The following is a 22,137-nucleotide window of genomic DNA, read 5'->3' as shown; positions in this document are numbered from 1 at the left end:
TATGAAAAATGGGGGGAACCCACGTCATTTAAAAAAATAAAAAATAATTGGAAAGAACGATGTGGGGTCCCCCCCAATTTTCATAACCAGCCAGATACAACACAGCAGCAGCAGGCAGCATTACAAGGGTGGGAAGGGCCACTGTTTTTGGCCTTCCCCAGCCTAATACTACCAGCCTGCGGCCACCCCGGTGCCTGCCCGTCACTACAGATGGTCGGGTACTGCTTCGTACCCGGATCTTCCCAGTACTCCTGGTGGCGGTGGGTACTGGGGTAATAATGGGGGTTAGTGTAGCCTCTGCACCGGCTAACATTAAGCCTCGCCTTAGTAATGGAGGTTGTCAATCAGCCAGCGGCCATTACTAAGGCGGTGATAATAAAGTTTAAAAAGATACAAGCACACAGAAAAAATATTTTATTGAAATAAAAAAACAACCCTCATTAACCGTTTTATTGAGAATAAAAAAAACGCCGTCATTGAAGTCCTCGAATCCGAAGTCCAACAACCGAACCTGTAAAAAAAACAACACAAACACACAAAAATAATCAGTAATACATAAAGAAGCAAAATTATTATTCTTACCTATCCTGGGTCCAGCGCTGGAGACGCAATGTCAGGGAGCTGGGCCCTGTATCTAATCCAATCATGTGTGATATTGTCTGCTGAGCTGTGTATCTAATCCAATCATGTGTGATACTGTCTGCTGGGCCCTGTATCTAATCGTATCTTGTGTGATACTGTCTGCTGAGCCACTGTATCTAATCCTATCATGTGTGATACTGCCTTCTGAGCCACTGTATCTAATCCTATCATGTGTGGTACTGTCTGCTGAGCCACTGTATCTAATCCTATCATGTGTGATACTGCCTTCTGAGCCACTGTATCTAATCCTATCATGTGTGATACTGTCTGCTGAGCCACTGTATCTAATCCTATCCATAGTTTATAGGGTCGTAGTGCTATAGATATGCTATGCTGTCTCCTATACACACATTTTTTTGGGCGGACACATATGTATTGGGGCTATTTCCCCTTACATTTTAAGCCCTGAGGGTATGTTCACACGGCAGCGTCCGTTACAGCTGAAATTACGGTGCTGTTTTCAGGAGAAAACAGCACCGTAATTTCAGCCGTAATGGCATGTGCAGGCGTCTTTCGCTGCGTCCATTACGGACGTAATTGGAGCTGTTTTTCTATGGAGTCCATGGAAAACGGCTCCATTTACGTCTGAAGAAGTGACAGGCACTTCTTTGACTCGGGCGTCTCTTTTACGCGCCGCCTTTTGACAGCGGCGCGTAAAAAAATTGACCGTCGGCACAGAACATCTTAAGACCCATTCAAATGAATGAGCAGATGTTTGCCAACGCTTTTGAGCCGCATTTTCGGACGTAATTCAATGCTAAAATGCCCGAATTACGTCCGTATATAGGGTGTGTGAACCCAGCCTTAGTGACGCCGTGGCGGCTAGTGCTGCATTGTTGGGTCACTTAGGAGACCCAGCGATGCAGCTTAAAGCTGCGGACCGTCGGCCATGAGAAGTTTGTGGGGGGGGGGCCCAGTAAGAATTTTTGCATCGGGGCCCATGAGCCTTTAGCTACGCCCCTGGGACCCAGTGTACGTCTCTGGGCGGAGGGCCCCCGCCTGGTGGGTATCCCGGGTGTCCGTCACCTGTTGGACTTTCATGTGCTTTCGCTGGGGCGTTCACTGTCTCACCAGGGAATTTTTCACATTTTTATACAATTGTATATCTTATATATATAATTTTTATACACAAATTATTAATTTATAATTTGTCATATTATATATGGCCGATTTGTATATCACTTTGGTGTTATATATGAAATTTGTGTATTTTCACAGATTTTTTACATTTTATTATTATTTTACATGGGGGGGGGGGGTTTATGTATCATATATATGTATACATATATATATTTTTTCTGTATTATTATTATTTTTATTTATTATGATTTATGGGTTCTAGTTATTTAAATACGCATGTATAAGTTATTTCTTAGCCCAATTGTATGGGATATTTGGGGTATGTACATATAGCGTTACCAATTGTGTGCACATTTGTAAAGTACAGTTTACATCACATCTCATCGAAATATATATATATACACATTTTTGGTAACATATCTATATGCATCGTATAATTGGTGATGTATATTGAAAATGGCATCGTATGGGTCGGTATTAGTACAACATTAATAATCTAAATTTTTTTTTAAATATCTTGGAATTAATGTTTTATCCACAATCCCTTTTTATTAAGGAATTTTCTATACATGAATTATGTCCGCGATGTGCGCGCGTGCGCTCTCTTGCACTTACCGTCCTCTGACCAGAAGCTGTCTGGATTATGACGGGCATCTCTATTATGCTTGGCGTTCGGAGGTGCTCGTCATGACGCTAATGGGATGACGTCGGTGGGTGTGAGCGGTGCGTGGCGCGCCATTGGTTACAGGGGTTTTCCGGTTGGGTATTTAAAACGAAGCTGTCGGAGTAGCTATTACACCTCCTGACGAAGGTTGCGAAACGCGCGTCGAGGTGCTCGGTGTCCAGGTGCCCTATCGTATACTCACTATGTCCTCCTCAGTTATGCTTAACTGCTAACATTGGTTATTCCTTTGCATTATTGTGCCATTTGTAATGTTATTTCTGTTGTACTGCTTTTAGCAGGATTACCAGCATGGTCATGCTGTTTATATAAATTTACTGCACTGTGATTTCAAATGCCATGTTGATCGTGCTCTACGAGTATATATATGGTATTCACTTCATTTGAGGTGTATTTGCATTTCATGAGGAGTCATTACCATTCATGATTTATGACATCATATTTGAGGTCATCTGGCTTTCTTTTACATTTTTTTACATGTCTATAGTATATACTTGGGAGGGGGGTTATTTTTGTATTGATGTATAATAAATTGTAAAGTATTCAAATAAAAATTAAATTGTATTTTGACAAAATAATTGCATGATATCAAGATCTCTTTTTTGGTTTAAAAAATTAAACTTAAGTTAGAGGTGTGGCGTAAACTCTGCAAAGAGATAAGACAGACGTAGGTCTGGCGGTACCTAATCCTACATTATACTATTTGGCTTCTCAGCTGCAGCATCTCAGAAGTTTGATGTACAAAGTCTGGTGGTGTGTTAGGAATATGCAAGGTATTACGGGATGCACACAGTATACAGCTATTTGGGATACACAGTGGATGTCTCATGAATACACTAACAGATTTTGCTTTGTGGAAGAACAAAGGGGTCCGTAGAATAGACCAGCTGTTGGAGAATCGTGACCTCAAGTTATTCTCATGTCTGCAGTCAAAATTTGGTCTTCCTCATACTCAATTTTATAAATATCTTGAGAGTAGGACTACTGATATCACGGTAATGGACAATGTCCTGATCAGAGTTATAGTCTAGTCATACTTCTGGTCTTATATCTCGTCTATACAGAGGTCTTTTGATGAGATTCATAGATGGATTTCCTTCTGTGTTGAGAAGTAAATGGGAACGAGATCTTGGGCCCATAGAAGAAAGTCAGTGGGATGATATTTTGTCGAGGATTCCTAGATTGTCCATGAATGAGGCGCATCATATCTCTCATTTATTTCTGATACATAGGGTTTATAGAACACCAGTGTTTCTGACTGAAATTGGGTTTCGGGATTCCTCAGTTTGTCCTAGATGTGGTAGGGAACTGGGCACGTTGATACACATAATGTGACAATGTATATAGCTGTGGCAGTTTTGGTCTGAGGTAGTGGACTTTATTTCTTTGGTGTACCTGGTATCGGTAGATTTCACTCCATTTGTTTGTGTTTTGGGGTACGTGGAGGATATTTCTGTCTCTGAGCATGTCACCTTGGCTGTTACCCGTATGTTATATGTAGCTAGGAAGCTTATTGCACAACACTGGCTGGATGATAGACCTCCTACATTGTCAGAATTTTGTAATAAAGTCAATTGGCTAACGTGTATGGAAAAACATATTTATACACCTAGGAGTGCTAAACACAAGTTTGATAAAAATATGGTCTCCCTGGGTTTTGAGACCGGGCCTGAATTCCTTGCCTGATGCTGTAGCTGAGACGCGTTCTGGACCGCAATAGCTTTCTAGTATATATGTGCTGCTTAACCCCTTAAGGACGCAGCCTAGTTTTGGCCTTAAGGCTCAGAGCCCATTTTTCAAATCTGACATATTTCACTTTATGTGGTAATAACGTCGGAATGCTTAAACCTACCCAAGCGATTCTGAGATTGTTTTCTTATGACACATTGGGCTTCATGTTCGTGGTAAAATTTGGTCGATATATTCAGTGTTTATTGGTGAAAAATTGCAAAATGTAGAGAAAATTTTGAAAAAATTGCATGTTTCAGAATTTCAATGCATCTGCTTGTAAAACAGACGGTTATACCACCCAAAATAGTTACTAGTTCACATTTCCCATATGTCTACTTTAGATTGGCATCGTTTTTTGAACATTCTTTTATTTTTCTTGGACGTTACAAAGCTTAGAACATAAACAGCAATTTCTCATATTTTTAAGAAAATTTCAAAAGCCTTTTTTTATGGTAGCTCTTGAGTTCTGAAGTGGCTTTGTGGGGCCTATGTATTAGAACCCCTGATAAAACACCCCATTTTAAAAACTAGACCCCTCAATGTATTCAAAACAGCACTTAGAAAGTTTTTTAACCCTTCAGGAATTTCACAGGAATTAAAGCAAAGTGGAGGTGAAATTTGCAAATTTCATTTTTCTTGCCGAATTTCAATTTTATTCATTTTATTTCTGTAACACAGAAGGTTTTACCAGAGAAACACTACTAAATATGTATTGTCCAGATTCTGCAGTTTTTAGATATGTCCCACATGTGGCCCTACTGCGCTCATGGACTAAAACACAAGCCCTAGAAGCAAAGAAGCACCTAGTGCATTTTGAGTCCTCTTTTTTATTAGAATATATTTTAGGCAAGATGCCAGGTTTGAAGAGGTGTTGAGGTGCCAAAACAGTAGGAATCCCCCAATAGTGACCCCATTTTGGAAACTACACCCCTCAAGGAATTCATTTATGGTTGTTGTTAGCATTTTGACCACACAGTTTTTTCACAGCACGTATTTGAATTGGGCTGTGAAATGAAAAAAATGTCATTTTTTCCAATAAAATGTCATTTGTGATCAAAATTTCTTATTTTCACAGGGAACAAAATACTTAATTTTGTTGCCCAATTTCTCCTGAGTGCGGCAATACCCCATTTTTGGTGATAAACTGCCGTTTGGGCCCATGGGAGGGCTCAGAAGGAAAGGAGCGCTGTGTGTTCTTTGGAGTCCAGATTTTGCTGGATTGGTTTTCGGGTGCCATGTCGCATTTGCAGAGCCCCAGAGGTATCAAAGCAATAGAAACCAACCACAAATGACCCCATTTTGGAAACTACACCCCTCAAGGAATTCATTTATGGGTGTTGTGACCATTTTGACCCCATAGTTTTTTCACAGAACTTATTTGAATTGGGCTGGGAATGAAAACAAAATTATTTTTTTCAAATAATATGTAGTTTTGGCTGAAAATTTCTTATTTTCACAAGAAACAAAATACCCCATTCTGTTGCGCAATTTGTTCTGAGTGCCGCAATACCCCATTTGTTGTGATAAACTGCTGTTTGGGCCCATTGGAGGGCTCAGAAGGGAAGGACCACCATTTGGCCTACTGGGGATTTTCTAGTGCGAAGTCATGTATGCAGAAGCCCCTGAGGTACCAGTACAGTTGAAACCCGCAAGAAGTGACCCCGTTTTAAAAACGACACCCTTAAGGCATTCATCTAGAGGTGTAGTGAGCATTTTGACCGGAGACCTACACCTCATAAACTAATGTGGGTTCTCCCAGGCATGGCAATACCCTACATGTGGCTGTTATCAGTTTCCTGGGCACACAGCAGGGCTCAGAGGGGAAAGACGAGGGGGGATAAGCTGTGCGGAGTGCATCAGGGTAAGTAAAATTGGGGTAAATTATAAACCAAGGGATGTATGATAAATTTGAAAACACTCTTTCATACAGAGCTCTGGTTATTCGGGACACGTGTCACATTGATATATTGTGTCATCCCTTATCGCCCTCTTATAGCAGACTTTGCTCCTCTTTTGACTTTTTTCCTTCTTGCCAGTTTGGGGAACTTCTCCTGGAAAGTGTTGCCGCCCTGGTACGATGCGTGTGGCCCCGCTTCCAGAAGTACTGGGTGCCCCCCCTTCTTGGTCCCTAAAGATTAGGTTCTTGATAATCACCTCTTGAAATTCCAGGAAAGTTCCCGTCTGGCCTGCACATCGACGTAGCACGTATGCATTGTACAAAGCCATCTGTATGATGTGCACGGCCAGCTTCTTATACCACACCGCATGGCGCTGTAGGGCTTCAGGATTTGATCTTACAAGTCCATCCCTCCCATGTACCTATTGTAGTCCAGGATGCAGTCTGGTTTGGGGGTGGCCTTTCCTTCATATATCCTAAACCTGTAGGTATACCCTTATGCACTCTCGCAGCTTATACATCTTCACGCCATACCTTGCCCTCTTACCTGGCAGGTACTCGCGGAATTGAACCCTCCCTTTAAAATCTACCAAGGACTCATCAATAGAAATACACTTCTTGGGGGTGCATGCTTGGGAAAACTGGGCACTGGAACGGTCTAATAGGGGTCTCCGTTTATACAAACGGTCAAAACTGGGGTCATCTCGGGGTGGGCACGGCTCATTATCAGTATAGTGTAAGAAGCGAAGTATTGCCTCATTTATTTATTTTTTTAGGTTCCAGTTCAGTTCTGAAGTTGCTTTGAGGGGCCCATATATTAGAAACCCCTATCAAATACCCCATTTTAGAAACTAGACCCCTCAAAGTATTCACAACAGCATTTAGAAAGTTTATGAACCCTTTAGGTGTTTCACAGAAATTTAGAGCAAAGTAGAGGTGAAATTTACATTTTTTTTTTGTCAGAAAATCCACTTTATACCATTTTTTTTTATAACACAAAAGGATTTATCAGAGAAACGCAACTTAATACGTATTGCCCAGATTCTGCCGTTTTGAGAAATATCCCACATGTGGCCCTAGTGCGGTAATGGACTGAAGCACCGGCCTCAGAAGCAAAGGACCACCTAGTGGATTTTGAGGCCTCTTTTTTATTAGGCACCATGTCCGGTTTGAAGAGGTCTTGTGGTGCCAAAACATTGGGAACCCCCCAAAAGTGACCCCAATTTGGAAACTAGACCCCTTGAGGAATCCATTGTAGTTTTCTTGGGGTGCATGCGGCTTTTTGATCAGTTTTTATTCTATTTTTAGGTGGAGTGGTGACTAAAAAACAGCAATTCTACTATTGTTTTTTTATTCTATTTTTTTACAGCGTTCACCGTGCGCTATAAATGACACATTCACTTTATTCTGCGGGGCGATACGATTACGGAGATACCGGATGTTTTTTATGTCTTATGGCGTTTGCACAATAAAATACGTTTTGTAAACAATCATTCACTTTTTTTACCTTATTCTAAGAGCCATAACTTTTTTATTTTTCAATCAATAAAGCCGTGCGAGGACTTATTTTTTGCGTAACGAACTGTAGTTTCGATCAGTACCATTTTTAGGTACATGCGACTTTTTGGTCTCTTTTTATTCCATTTTTTGGGAGGTGAAGTGACCAAACAATTGTGATTGTGGTACGGTTTATTATTATTTTATTTTACGGCGTTCACCGTGCGGGATAAATAACGAAATAATTTTGTAGTTCAGGCCGTTACGGACGCGGCGATACCAATTATGTATAGTTTATTTGTTTGTTTATATATTTTTATTAATAATAAAGAACTGATAAGGGAAAAAGGGTGATTTTTACTTTTAAAACTTTTATTTTCTTATTTTTACACATCTTTTTGTAACTTTTTTTTAACTTTATTACTTTGTCCCACTAGGGGACTTGAGGGCAGGAGGCCCTGATCACAATTCTAATACACTGCACTACATGCGTAGTGCAGTGTATTAGAGCTGTCAGCTACTCACTGACAGCAAGCATAGTGGGTCCTGACGTTGTCAGGACCCACTAGGCTTCTGTCTATAGCATAGCCGGACGCCATTGTTTGGTGTCCGGTTGCCATAGTCACCATCGCCGGCCGCTATCGCGTAGCAGGCCGGCGATGGCAGCTTAACCCCTAAAAAGCCGCGATCTCTATAGAACGCGGCTTTTAAGGGGTTAATCAGCGGGGACACAGCGATCGGTCCCCGCTGTAGGAGCTGTGACAGCTGCTGAACGAGACAGCAGCTGTCACAGCTCCTGTATGTGTCGGGAGGACGGCCGAAACGGCCGTTATTCCCGAGACGTACTATTAGGTCATGGAGCGCGAACGATACAGCTACCATGACCTAATAGTACGTCCAGGAGCGGGAAGTGGTTAATGTAGCTTGAGTGGCCTATGTGGAATTTTGGTAATCATTATATTTATGTATTATGGAATTGTACATGCTATGCAATATTTTTGATATTTTTATATGTCAGAAAACTATGTACTCATGATCATATTTGCTCTGGAAGATGGGGACAAGACCGATAAAATACCAACACATAGGATGCAATGGAAAATAGTGCTAGAAAGTATCAACAAAATGAACTATGAGACAACATTACTGGCCATAATAGATGCACTATATATTGAATCCTACGAAGTAACCAAGATATACTTGGTGCGTCGATCAGAAATTGACAGAAAACCAACCCAAGAAAATATGATCGACTACAGCACAAATGTAGAGAAAAATACAAATTATTCTTTATTGGAATAAAAACATGAGACAGATAAAAATGGAACTAGGGGATGAGTCACACAGTAAAAAAGGACGTCTGATCAGTCAAACATGCCAGGTATGGATATTGTGTCCACGTATTGTAATTACCACAGCTATCGGCATCTGCTTTTTACCTCTCTGCGATTTGTGCTGTTGTCATCTGATGTACCTTGATTATATCCGTGCTGTTTTCCATTAGACACGGCTCTTTATATGACTACATGCATTTACTCCTATTTTGCTATTACACAATACGTGGACACAATATCCATACCTGGCATGTTTGACTGATCAGACGTCCTTTTTTACTGTGTGACTCATCCCCTAGTTCCATTTTTATCTGTCTCATGTTTTTATTCCAATAAAGAATAATTTGTATTTTTCTCTACATTTGTGCTGTAGTCGATCATATTTTCTTGGGTTGGTTTTCTGGAAGATGGGGGGAGGGGGGATTGTGACTTTGGGGTATTGTGTTGTATCACAAATGTGTTTTTTTTTTGCAGAAAAATAAAAAATTACTTGATTTAAAACCTATCCGGGTTAGAAGTGGACCAGAAAAGGTGTATGTCATTTAAGTGCTCGATATTGTCATCGAGATAAGACTCCCAAAATCCCCTAAGAATTTGGTGAAAGTCATTAGAATGGTACCAATTTGATGGAAATCTCCAGCGCCGAAAATGTGTTAATCAGAAGAGTTTCCATGACAATGGGCGCATGATCAGAGATATGAATATTATGAATACAGGTATCAGCAATGGAAGAAAACAACGATGAGGAAACCAACCAGTAATCAATACGTGCATGTGAATTATGAGCATGAAAAAAATTTGTGAAATCGTGATCATCGGGATACTGCAAATGCCAGGGATCCATCAGATCCAAATGTTCCATCAGAAATTGGATTGGAGTGGTTCAACCAGATGTGGAGGATCCCGACGAGCACAACCTATCAACTGTTGAACCCCATTGAAATCGCCACCCAAACGTCCCAGGTTGCCACCTACAACAAATTTCTAAAGAAAGAAAGATTAGGGGCTACAGGTGCATAAATGTTAATAAAACCAAACAATTGGTATTCAATTTTAGACTTTACCGTAAAGTACGTGCCTGATAGGTCTGCCAGAGTGTCAATAATTTCATGGTTTACCTGTGAGCTAAATAAAATAGCTACTGCTCTAACCTTTTTGGCTTCAATAAGAGGCTTCAATACAACTAGGGTACTTTCTACTACGAAGTAAGGGATTATTCTTGAGCTAATGGTTCTAGAAAAAGACCATATGAAGGTTCAATCTGTGCATATGGTTGATAATCTTTTTACATTTAATTGGGGAATTTAAGCCATCTACGTTCAATGAACACAACTTCAAGGTCCTCAGGACAGAGGGTGGCAGATCAGCATTAGTACTCATTAACCTATCCCGAGAAGGGGGAACAAGGAACTAAGTGAATGAGCATGAACAAGAGACAGAAACCCATCCCAGCGAGCAGGTCCGCCTCTTCACAATCTGATATACATCCCTATAGAAGATGCACACTGTAACTTCCACCCCCCCCCACGTAGAACTGTATAGCATAATCTAGCTAATAAGCTAAACCATATCAGCAATAAGTACCTAATCTTAACAGAAAAACAAACTATAGGCCACCAAGGGGCCATCAGTAATCAATCATGGAATATCGTGATACCTTCCATGTTAAGAAGGATATGCAGGTGGTGAGGCTTGAGTGGCTGAAGGGAGAAGATCCAAGACCCGCTATAGATCCTCAAATAACCAAGCCTTGCCATTGTGAGAAAAACTGAGTTTCGCCTAATATTGAAGGCTAAATCTAATACCTTTCCCCAGTAATACTTTGCAAACAGGGCTGAATGCCTTACGTTGAGCTGCAACAGAAGATGAGAAGTCCTGAAACAGTAGTAGGCTCTGATTTTCGTAGGACAACAAAGAGGATTTTCTGAAGGCATCCATAATCTCTACTTTATCCTGATAGTTGAGGAACTTAAACGGGTTGTCCACCTTCTGACAACTGATGACCTATCCAGATAAGTCATCAGTATATCATCAGTGCGAGTCCGACAACCGTAGCCTGCACTTATAAGCCGCTCCGGTGGCCTGCGGGCACCGGATGTTATGGCACATAATGCTACTATGTACGGAGCCCGGAAGCAGTTGGCTCCGTACATAGCAAGGCAGCCATGCAGCAGAACTGCAGGTCCACTCATATTTACTCTTCCGTGGCCGGAGCTAAGTGCTTTCGGCATGTACGGCCGGTGCACAGAGGCACCGGACCAGCTGATCTGTGCTGGGTTCTGGTGTTGGACCCCCATAGGTCATGTACTGATGACCTATCCAGTGAATAGCTCATCAGTTGTCAGAAGGTGGAAAACCCCTTTAAAGATCACTTGGCGAGTTCTGGATGACTTAGCTTCTCTTTCAGGCCCGATCCGGTGTGCCCTTTCTACAAGTAAAGATCCTGCGGAGCCCAGCACGTCGAGCGTTTGAGGGAGCCATTCAGATGTATAACTCAACAGTTCTTGAGGACATACAGATTCAGGCACCCCAATAATGCGTAGGTTGTTACAACAGTTCCGGTTCTCCAAATCATACAATTTGTCTTGCAGAGTGGTTACCAGCTGTTTTTTTTTTCTTCCAGCCGATCAGCAAGTGCATGTACAGAGTCCTCTAAGTATGACAATCTTTGCTTAACCCCATCGATCCTAGCTCCAAGTGTAGTGACCTGTGGGACAATTAGATCCAGGGATGACTGGAATATAAGACGGTTGTCTGTTCACCATTTATTAATCTATTTCTGTTGCTTATATAGCACTAACATATTCTGCAGCGCTGTACAAAGATTGTCCATCTTCACTATCCACAGTGGGACTAACAATCTAAATTCCCTATCTATATAATTTAGCAGTGGGAAAGCAGACCAGAGTAACCAGAGGACACCCATGCGAACATGGGGAGAACATACAAACTCCATGCTGATGTTCCACTTGATTGCATACAAACCCAGTACTTCAGCGCTGTAAGGTAACAGTGCCATCCACTGAAATTGAGTCTCTGACAGCAATGTGAACTGAGCCTAAGATAAAATCTGCTGCCTGGTGAATATAAAGATTCCCTTATCCACACTGTCCTCTCAACAGGCTTATTTTTTTCCCACTATATTATGTAAAAATAATATTGCATACAGTTCCCACTAAAAAGCATCAGACATGACAAACATAATGCCCTCTATAGCAGCACACATGACATACATAATGCCTTCTATAGCGCCACACATGACATACATAATGCCTTCTATAGCACCACACTTGACATACATAATGCTATACCTAAATGGAGAACACCAAAATCCCCCAATCTATGTAATGAGAATAAAAACTTTTATTCGTGTATGATGTGTAGAGGGGGAGGGCATATGAGCCCATGATAATCATGGTAGTAACGGTGTGAAAAACCCGCTATACGAAACGAAAACCTAAAAATCAGAGTCTGACACACCAGAAATTAATTCAAAAGGTATACATTTATTAGTAGATAACAATAAAACAAAAATCAATAAATTAAAAGCATGGGGGGGGGCGTGGCCAGCTATGGGAGAGTGAAGACGTGCTCTCTCCAGCTCCTCACCTAGCGTTCATTAAATCGGCTGACATCTGCTCCCAGACATGGGGAAGGCATAAAAAAAAACCAAGGCAGCAGCCCCTACCTGCCCCTCATCACCCCAGCGTGATATTGGGGACTACTTCGGGCGACAACCCCAGATGCAGCTGCGGGCCTCGATCCGGGCTGAGGCCTGGGGTCAAGATGGCCGCCCGACCTCTCCATCTCCACTGTCCCAGTGCCCTGGGCTGCCGGAGCCGACAGCAGACGTCGCTCACTTACCCTCCCGGGTGCAGATCCTGGAGGCCCCCAACTCCGCGTCTCTTCCCCGGGCTGTGGAGGATCCTGCGGCCCAGCCGACCGCGCCTGCCGTCATCCAAGATGGCCGCCGGGGCTCTGTGGTGCTCGGATGCGGGCCTGCTCTGGAGAGTACGGCCCCCCTCACAGTCTCTCCGGATGGGAGAGCTCCGGCTCAGAAGGGATCGGATCCCCGGTCCAACTGGGAGGCCTCTGGGGCTCCCTCCGCGGCAGCCGCCGCTTTTCCGCCATCAGACCACGTGGCCTCTCAAGATGGCTGCCAGCGTTCTCCGGCTGGCCTGCAGACATCGGGACTCCACCCACCTCCGGCACTGCTTTCATGGCCTGCGGGCCATCTACCTCCTGGACCTGACTGCGGCCTGCTACCACCTGATCCGACATCCACAGGAGTGAGAGACGCCACAGCTGCCCTGCCTGCAGTTCCACAGCTGGACGATTCATCTGGGAGGCGCAGTGAGTACCGAGGCCCTGAACCTCCTACCTCCAGGTTCACTTTACAGCCTGTAGGGCCATTAGCTCCAGATCTCTCCCTCCCTCCCAGGGGCCCTAGGCTGGTGTGGACCTCCCCCTCTTGGTCCTCTAGCTCCTCTTGGAGCAGCGCCCCACATGTCCCAACAACCATCATCCTGGCCGGGCCTATGGGATCTCCCCTGCAATCCGGGACTTTGCCTGCATTACATACCTGTGGCCAGGGTCCTCAATTTCACCCACTTCCTTCTCCTGACCTGGATTGTGCCCATGCTCCGACGGATATACCAGCAGTCCTTGGATTAAGTCTTACCGCCCCCTCGTCTGGATCTATGTGTGAAAATAGGCCGGCGACTCTTTTAGACATCCGCCAGCTTGTCCAACTGTTGCCCACTAGGGCTGATATGACTTCCTTTGCCAGACAGATCGTGGAAGAATGCAAGCTGGAGTTTACCCAGTTTCGTGCTGAACTTTCCTCACTATCTACGAGGGTGGACACTCTTACGCAGGAGCGGGTTGCTGATAATGCCACTATTGCAAATATCCAATCTACTATCCAGCAGCACTCAGCTCAGTTGTTCATTTTACAGCAACACCTCAATGATATCGAAAATCGTAACAGGAGGAACAACCTACGTGTTCGAGGATTGCCCGAATCCATTCCTGCGTCTGATCTGTTTTCGACTCTCTCAACCATCTTAATACTTTACTAGGCCGTCCGCTGAATACCCATATAGAGATCGACCGGGCACATAGAGCTCTCCGCCCTGTAAGTGTTGATGATCCTCGGCCGAGGGATGTCATCTGCCGAATCAATTTTTACGCAATCAAGGACTCTATCCTGCAAAAAATCAGACAGCAGCCTATCATTCTCCACCAAGGCACGCAGTTAAGTATTTTGCCGGATTTGTCTAGACACACGCTGGCGCAAAGAGCTGCTCTCAAACCCCTGCTACAGGTACTCCGAAGCCGGGACATCATCTACAGGTGGGGCTTCCCGTTTGCCCTGATGGTCAGACAGGATGGCCGTACCTATACTGTACAATCCCCGACCGACTTGCCTGGTTTCTTGCGGGACTTGAACCTTCCTCATGTTGCATTACCGGAGTGGCCCTCGTTGTTATCCTCTGCTGGCGGAGGATCGCGGGGGAGACGCCCGCTCTCTGGGCCTCTACCTGTGGCGGAGGGTCGCCGTCCACGTGGACCCCGCAGACGATCTAGACTCCGACAAGAACGTGACCCTACTCCACCCATGGAGACCGCCCGTTCGGCGTGATGATCTGGATTGCCCGCTCCTGGAATTCCTCCTTTTACTCACTTGATGTTTGATTTCAAGACTGCCTGTCGTTCTGGGTATTATCTTCAGACACCTTCCAATCTCTTCCTCTCTCGTTATTTAAAGTGTGCAAATGATGTTAAGCTGTTAATACTTATATTATTGTACGCTGGGGAGTGCGGATAGCTCTTATGCATAGCTGTCACCTTCCCCCTGTAGGTTTTGGACCAAATTTTCGGTCTTCCGCAATTGTGCATTTAGCTTGTGCGGCAGTTGTTTTCTTACTGCCTTTTTTGTTTGACTTTATGTCTGTGTTTTTCTCTAATGCTCTGTTTTTTACTCCTAGCTTGTTTCCCTCCTCTTCTTCACTCCTGGCGATCCTGGACTCCGACCCTTCGTGCGTTAGCCGGCATACCTCAGCGAGCTGTTTAGTCTGCATCCATGGCTGACCTTACTATTGCCTCCTTCAATGTGAAGGGGCTGAATGTTCCTGAAAAGCGGGCGCAAATCCTACATCATCTACACAAGCGTAAGGTACACATTGCATGCTTCCAGGAAACACACTTTAAGGAGGGACATACCCCTACCATTAAGCATAAACACTACACTACTTGGCATTTCAGTAATAATCCCCTTTCCAGATCGTGTGGAGTTGCCATAGCTCTCCACAAGTCCCGACGCGAGATGCATCATCTTAGTGCTTAATATTGGTGGGAGGGAATTCACGGTGATTAATGCTTATGCTCCTAACCAGGGTCAGGTGCCCTTCATTCTCCAACTTATAGAATCCGCCCTTCCGGTGGTCCGGGGGACTGTGGTGCTGTGCGGAGACTTTAACCTTACTTTGGATCCGACGGTGGATAATTCTACTGCTCGCTCTAGTGTTGGCTACGGTGCTATTAGGCGAGCGAGACGTGCTCTCCCACAGCTTCAACTCTGTGATGCATGGCGCCTTCAGCATCCCACTGATAAGGATTATAGTTTTTACTCCCATCCTCATGGCACCTACAGTCGCTTGGATTACATTTTTCTTCAGCAACATGCTCTCCCCTGGGTCGCCTCTACGTCCATTGGCAGTATCCTGTGGTCGGACCATGCCCCGGTATATTGTACCTTACATCTCCCCTTCATCACTAAGGGCCCCTGGACTTGGAGACTAAATGAGTCCCTGCTCCTGGATGGGGTGTGCCATGCTGATTTGCTTCAAACGGTGGAACATTTCACACTTGATCACACTCAGGATGACACATCTACCTTGGTTCGTTGGGAAGCCCTTAAATGTGTTCTCAGGGGGGTCCTCATAAAACACGGGGCGCGCCTTAAAAGAGAAAGGGCCCACTCCCTTAAAATTGCTCTCCAAAAAGTTAGCGCTCTTGAACTGGCTCACAAGCGTGCGCTGTCTCTTCAGATTTGGCGGGAGTTACAGGTTGCCCGACAGGATGCCAGACGGCTGTTGGACTCAGCCCAGCAGCGTGCTCTCCAAGTCTGTCGTAGTAAATTCTATGAGTTTGGCAATAAGAGCGGACGCATGTTGGCCAGAGCTTTAAAAACTAGGATTGCCCAGTCACACATCCCAAATACTAAATCTCCTTCTGGCCAGGTTGTTCACACGACCCCAGAGATAGCGGATTGCTTCCATAGCTTTTTCTCTGAGCTTTACAACCTTTACCCTCCCACTCCTGCCCCCTTCCATCCGCCGGACTGGGATTCTTTCTCCTCTCCCTTCACACCGTTGTCTAGGGAGATAGCTGAGGAACTTCATATGGACTTCACCTTCCCGGAGCTCCTTGCGGTTATAACCGATCTTCCTGGGGGAAAGAGTCCTGGCCCGGATGGCTTTACTGCCAAGTTTTACAAGGTTTTGGCTGACCGTTTGCTACTGCTTCTACTGCCAGCTTTTAAATCTATTTCCCCGTAGGTCCTGTTTCCTCCTAGCTCCACCTTGGCCCATGTCGCGGTTATCCCTACGTCGGGTAAAGATCCCCAACTCTGCTCCAGTTATCGTCCCATCTCCTTGCTCAATGTAGACCTAAAAATATATGCCAAATTGCTCGCCAATAGACTGAATAACTACCTGCCTGGTCTAGTCCATCCATCCAGACCAGGTGGGGTTTGTGCCTGGTCGGGAGGCCCGTGACAACACCCTTAAAACTTTTTATATCATTCACCACGCCCAGACTAACCACATCCCGCTCATGATCCTATCCCTAGATGCTGAAAAGGTGTTTGACAGAATATCGTGGCCTGCCCTTTACCAAACCCTTCAACATGTGGGAATAGGACCCTCTCTCCTGGCAAAAATTATGGCATTGTATTGTACGCCTTCGGCCCAAATAAAAAGAAATGGCTCCCTCTCGGCACCTTTCCCTATTCACAATGGCACACAACTGGGCTGTCCCCAATCCCCCCTGTTGTATGTTCTGGTTATGGAACACCTCATGGCCTCCATTCGGAGCAACACGGATATTAAGGGTATTAACATTGGAGGGATGGAATACAAGTGCTCGGCATTTGCTGATGACCTATTGGTCTATCTCACAGACCCTCATGTCTCTCTTTCTTCATTGATGTCCGAGTTGTCCCGTTTTGGAACATGGTCTAATTTCAAGTTCAATTTCTCTAAGTCTGAAGCGCTAAATGTTTCTCTCCCGGCCCCGTTAGTGTCGCTTCTGCAAAGTAATTTCCCCTTCTCTTGGCCCTCCAGAGGTATTACATATTTGGGTGCCCGTATAGGTGGTGACCTTACACAATTGTTTACAAATAATTGTATCCCCCTACTGGCCAAGTTTCGTACTGATCTTAATTCCTGGCATAAGACTGAATTTTCCTGGTTTGGCCGTATCAATATTATTAAGATGTCTCTCCTCCCCCGCTTACTTTATCTCCTGCAGACGATCCCCATCTCTATCCCATCCTCCTATTGGTTGCGGCTTCAGCGGTGCTTTGGCTCCTTCATTTGGCCGACTGGTCGTCCACGTTTGAGCCGGGCTCTTCTGGCTCGCTCCATGGGTACGGGTGGGGTTGGTCTGCCGGATTGTCGGCTCTACTATCTGGCATCAACTCACGCACGTGTTTTAGATTTTTTTCATAACCGTGAATCAAAACTATGGGTCCGTTTGGCTCAACAACTATGTCCCAGTACCCTATCATCCCTGCCGTGGATCCTGTCCGGGAACAGACCGACCCAAGCCTCCTTTGTTGTTTACCATACCCTCCTGGCGTTGAGGTCCTTAGGGCCTGGAAGTACGCTTATAGACCCCCTGGGTCCTTTAACTCCTATTACGGATAATCCAGCCTTTCCTGCTGGTAAGGCTGGTCACTCCTTCCTAGGTAGGTCGTCCACCGGCCCCATGTATTTTGCCCAAGTCCTCTCCGCTTCCTCTCTTCCCCCTCTAACCTCCATCTGCTCCGATGCTGTGCCCTCCACTCGCCATATGTATGAATGTGCCCAGTTAAAGCATTTTTATGGAGCGGTTAATCGACGCGCACATCTTCACCGGTTGTTGACTGACTTTGAGCGCCTTTGTGTCTCCACCCAGCCCCCTACCCATGCCATCTCCACAATATATAAATTACTCCTTTCACAGCGTTCCCAACAACTCCCCTCCTTCTGCGGTGCCTGGGAGAGAGAATTACATACTACATTTACTGATGCACAATGGAAGCGGCGTTTCTCCCTTTCACAAAAAGCCTCTATAGCCATTAGGGCCCAGGAAACTAGTTACAAAATTGTCTCTAGATGGTACTGGGTACCGGCTGCACTTCATAAATGGTATCCGTCTGTGCCTGACAATTGTTGGCGTTGTGGTGCTGTGGGAGGTTCCATGTCTCATGTTTGGTGGAGCTGCCCCTTGTTGAGGAGTTTTTGGGATGCAGTACTTAAATTGATATCGGAGGTTACGGGAGTCTCTGTCCCCAACTCTCCGGAAGCAGCTCTTTTATTCATGTTCCCGATGCCAATACACTTTATAAAAGCTCCCTAACTAGACATCTCCTTCAGGTGGCAAAAACAGTGATCCCGCGCAGGTGGAAAACGGAAATACCCCCAACATTAGATGAGTGGGTTCGGGAAGTTGCCCTGATACAGCGAATGGAACATCTGGTGGCTCATTCCCCGGCAGCTATGGTAAAATACACGTCTACGTGGTCTCCTTGGATAGTGTTTCTTTCTTCTCCTTCCTACCTCACGGCTGTAACCTGAGTCGGCCTATGCCCTTGTGAAGTGTACTGTGGCGCTTGCTCACTGCTGTTTTCACTCATAATTCCCCCGGAACTGGAGTCCAGGAACCCCTTGTCCTCTCCCCTCCCTCCTATTCCTCCCTCTCTTGGGGCCTTTTTCTATACTTTCTCTTCCCCTGTCTAGGGTAATGTGCCTCTCCTTCTCCGTTTGAATTAAGTGGCCCCACTGTACCTCCTGATGTTTTGCTTCTAGGATAATTCATGCTACTGTTGTATACTGACCATTGTCTTTTTTATTGAGATGTGATGCACATTATTGATTTTTTGTTTTTGATTTGATCCACTGACCTTGTTTGTCATTTTTATTTAAGGTGTGGAGGCCTTCCCTCCACTATGTTTTGTAATTTTGTGTTCTGAAACTCAATAACAATTTTGAATAATAAAAATAAATAAATTAAAAGCATAGAGTGGTGTCCTTCTGTACTGTGGTAATCCTAACAGTGACATACAAAAGATGGCGCTGTATCAGAAAAGGGGGGCAGTGGTGTAGGATGAATGACACCATGCACACTACATGTACATATATAAAGCCACAGAGGGCCAAGAGAACCTACTCCCCCACTATAGCATGAAACTATACATGGAATTGTAAAGACAGCAACCAAACAATCAAGGGAACAATCAATGTGTGTGTAAATTAATATGCATTGTTCAATGGTGGGTATAAAAATATATATCTGAGGTTATCTCTGCACAGTGCACTGGAACAACTTACCCATATTAAGGACAGCACTGTCTGGCATCACACCCCGACACGCGTTTCGGCAAGGAGCCTTCGTCTGGAGGTGGTGTCAGAAAGTAAAACCGAGCCATTTAAACCTCAATGAGCCAATCGCAGGTGAAATACTCACCTGCGATTGCTCAGAATAGTCCAAATTCAGTAATGGCACTCTGCACGCAGCATCCCAGTCCGGTGTGTCAACATCCGGGGTACGACCCGGAAATGGTAAGACACAAAACACGTGTTCCTCCATCTCGTCCGGCTGAGGATGCAGAGTCCCGGACTGAGAAGCCACGCATGCGCACGCTGATACATTCAATGCAGGGGCCGAGAGTGACAGGTGTTAACACTCCAAGGAAGCCCGTGGTTTAGGGTAGGAGACATTGTAAAATAGATCAAAACATCATAGGTGTAGAGAGAATACTACATATACATATATAAACGTAAATATCTATCCCTATCCTTTCCCTAGAAACAATAAAAACATCAATGGTATTACATAAGAGATCTGAGCCGATATATATACAAATATGAATTGTAAACATATATTAAAACACATAAATTTATAATGAATCAAAGCATATAAATAGAGTAGCAGCTAGGGGTACTGTTCCTGAAAAAGTAGAATTCCTGAAAACTCTGCCAAGAAACTTTTTTCTGCATCATGGATGCCAATCTGAAGACCTACAGTGAAGAAAATAAGTATTTGATCCCTTGCTGATTTTGTAAGTTTGCCCACTGTCAAAGACATGAACAGTCTAGAATTTTTAGTCTAGGTTAATTTTACCAGTGACAGATAGATTATATTTAAAAAAAAACAGAAAATCACATAGTCAAAATTATATATATTTATTTGCATTGTGCAAATATGTATTTGATCCCTATGCCAAACAAGACTTAATACTTGGTGGCAAAACCCTTGTTGGCAAGCACAGCAGTCAGGCGTTTCTTGTAGTTGATGATGAGGTTTGCACACATGTTAGCAGTGGCGTAGCTATAGGGGTCGCAGCGGTCGGAACTGCGACCGGACCCCCAGCTAGGGGGGGACCCGCAGGCCCCCCTCACCACAGTAGCACAGTAGTGCTACAATGATTCCTCTGCATTGCTGGGTCCCTGCTGGGATACAAAAGAGACCCAGCAATGTATTTTAAAGCATTGGTGAAAGCTCGGCGGTGAAATAGTCATTGCACGGAGGGGGAAGACTCTTGCCCGCCCACTGTGCTGTCCAGCCAATCAGCTCGCTTCTAGCTGTTTCCCTCTTCCTCGTGGCCTGTGCAGAGGGAAAGGAATGGCTACAGCAAGAAGATCGTGTGTATGCTGTCTCCTCCCAGGAATTCTGACTCCTGCTGCTCTCTGACCCCACACCCGATGTATGTAAGTAACTGCTAGTAATGCAGCTATTAACCCCTTCACTGTGTATGTCTGTCATGCTGAGCAGTCACACTTCAGGGCTGACTGTTTAGCATAACAGACAAAGTATATCCATCCATCCATCTCATATCTATCTATATATCTATCTATCTATTTATCTATCTATCACATATCTATCTATCTATCTATCTATCTATCTATCTATCTACTGGCGTAGCTATAGGGGTCGCAGCGGTCGCAATTGCGACCGAGCCCCGAAGCCAGGGGGGCCCACAGCCCCCCGCACCACGTCAATAAAAAGTTACTATAGTAACTCGGGCCGCAGGCCCCTGTTACTATAGTAACAGACTGTACTTACCTTCCTGGTTCCGGATCGCAGCGGAGGTCCTGACGTCAAGCGCTGTGCGCAGCGCATGACGTCACAGCGCTATGCGCTGCGCACAACATCGAGAGGACAGACCTACCGCCACGGCTGAAGAGGAAGGTAAGATTAGTAACCCTGACTGGCGGGGTCCGACTCCCGGGACCCGCCAATCAGCTGTTTTGAAGGGGCCGCAGCACTCGTACGAGAGCTGCTCCCCTTCATTCCGGTCACTTCATTCCGGTCTCACTGTGAATCGGTGTCGGCGATTCACAGTGTGAGCGAGTAGTGAAATGAAGGGGAAGCAGCTCTCGTACGAGTGCTGCAGCCCCTTCAAAACAGCTGATTGGCGGGTCCCGGGAGACGGACTCCGACACATCAGCTATTGATGGCCTACCCTAAGGATAGGCCATCAATGTTTAGGGACTGGACAACCTCTTTAAGCCTACGATGTAGTAGGCTTAGAGGGCCCATGAGGCAGGATCACAGATTGTGTGATCCTGTCTGCTGGGCCCTGTATCTAAGCCAATCACATGGTAGGCTTAGATACATGGCCCATGGGTGATCCTGTCTGATGGGCCCTGTATATAAGCCTACCACACTGTAGGTTTAGATACAGGGCTCCAGCACACAGTAATCTTATACTGTATAAGATTACTGTCTGCTGGACCCTGTATCTAAGCCTACGTTGTGGTAGGCTTAGATACAGGGTCCCACAGACAGTATCACACATGGGCCCTGTATCTAAGCCTAACACATGTGTTACTAATCGTTCTTTTTGTGTGTTTTCTTACAGGTTCGGTCGTTGGACTACGTCGTATTCCAGGACTACTTCGATGACGGCTTTTTTTTTTTTATTATTATCAATAAAATGGGTAATGAGGGATGTGTGGGGGTTTTATTTATTTCAATAAAATATTTTTTCTATGTCTTTGTGT

The 22,137-nt window shown here is 44.8% G+C and overlaps 1 protein-coding gene across 5 annotated transcripts in view; it reads left to right on the top strand.

Moving 5' to 3' along the window:
* The window catches only part of LOC142749855 (uncharacterized), an 86,005-nt gene that overhangs the window by 36,677 nt on the left and 27,191 nt on the right, over positions 1–22,137 (top strand). For 3 of the 5 annotated variants that reach the window (XR_012882479.1, XR_012882480.1, XR_012882481.1), the window contains one exon: positions 9,338–10,013. The exons of 1 other annotated variant lie outside the window; for it this stretch is intronic. Coding sequence is in view for 1 of the 4 variants with exons in the window: in XM_075858385.1 (XP_075714500.1) it covers positions 12,607–13,944 (1,338 nt within the window). In the remaining 3 variants the exon portion in view is untranslated. Of the gene's footprint in view, positions 1–9,337; positions 15,188–22,137 lie in introns of those variants that run through there. One more of the 5 variants, XM_075858385.1, reaches the window with a different exon arrangement.

Source organism: Rhinoderma darwinii, chromosome 3 (genome assembly GCF_050947455.1).
Source record: "Rhinoderma darwinii isolate aRhiDar2 chromosome 3, aRhiDar2.hap1, whole genome shotgun sequence".
Taxonomy (NCBI): domain Eukaryota; kingdom Metazoa; phylum Chordata; class Amphibia; order Anura; family Rhinodermatidae; genus Rhinoderma; species Rhinoderma darwinii.
The sequence above is the reverse complement of the archived record's forward strand: the minus strand, read 5'-3'. Positions and strand labels throughout refer to the sequence as shown.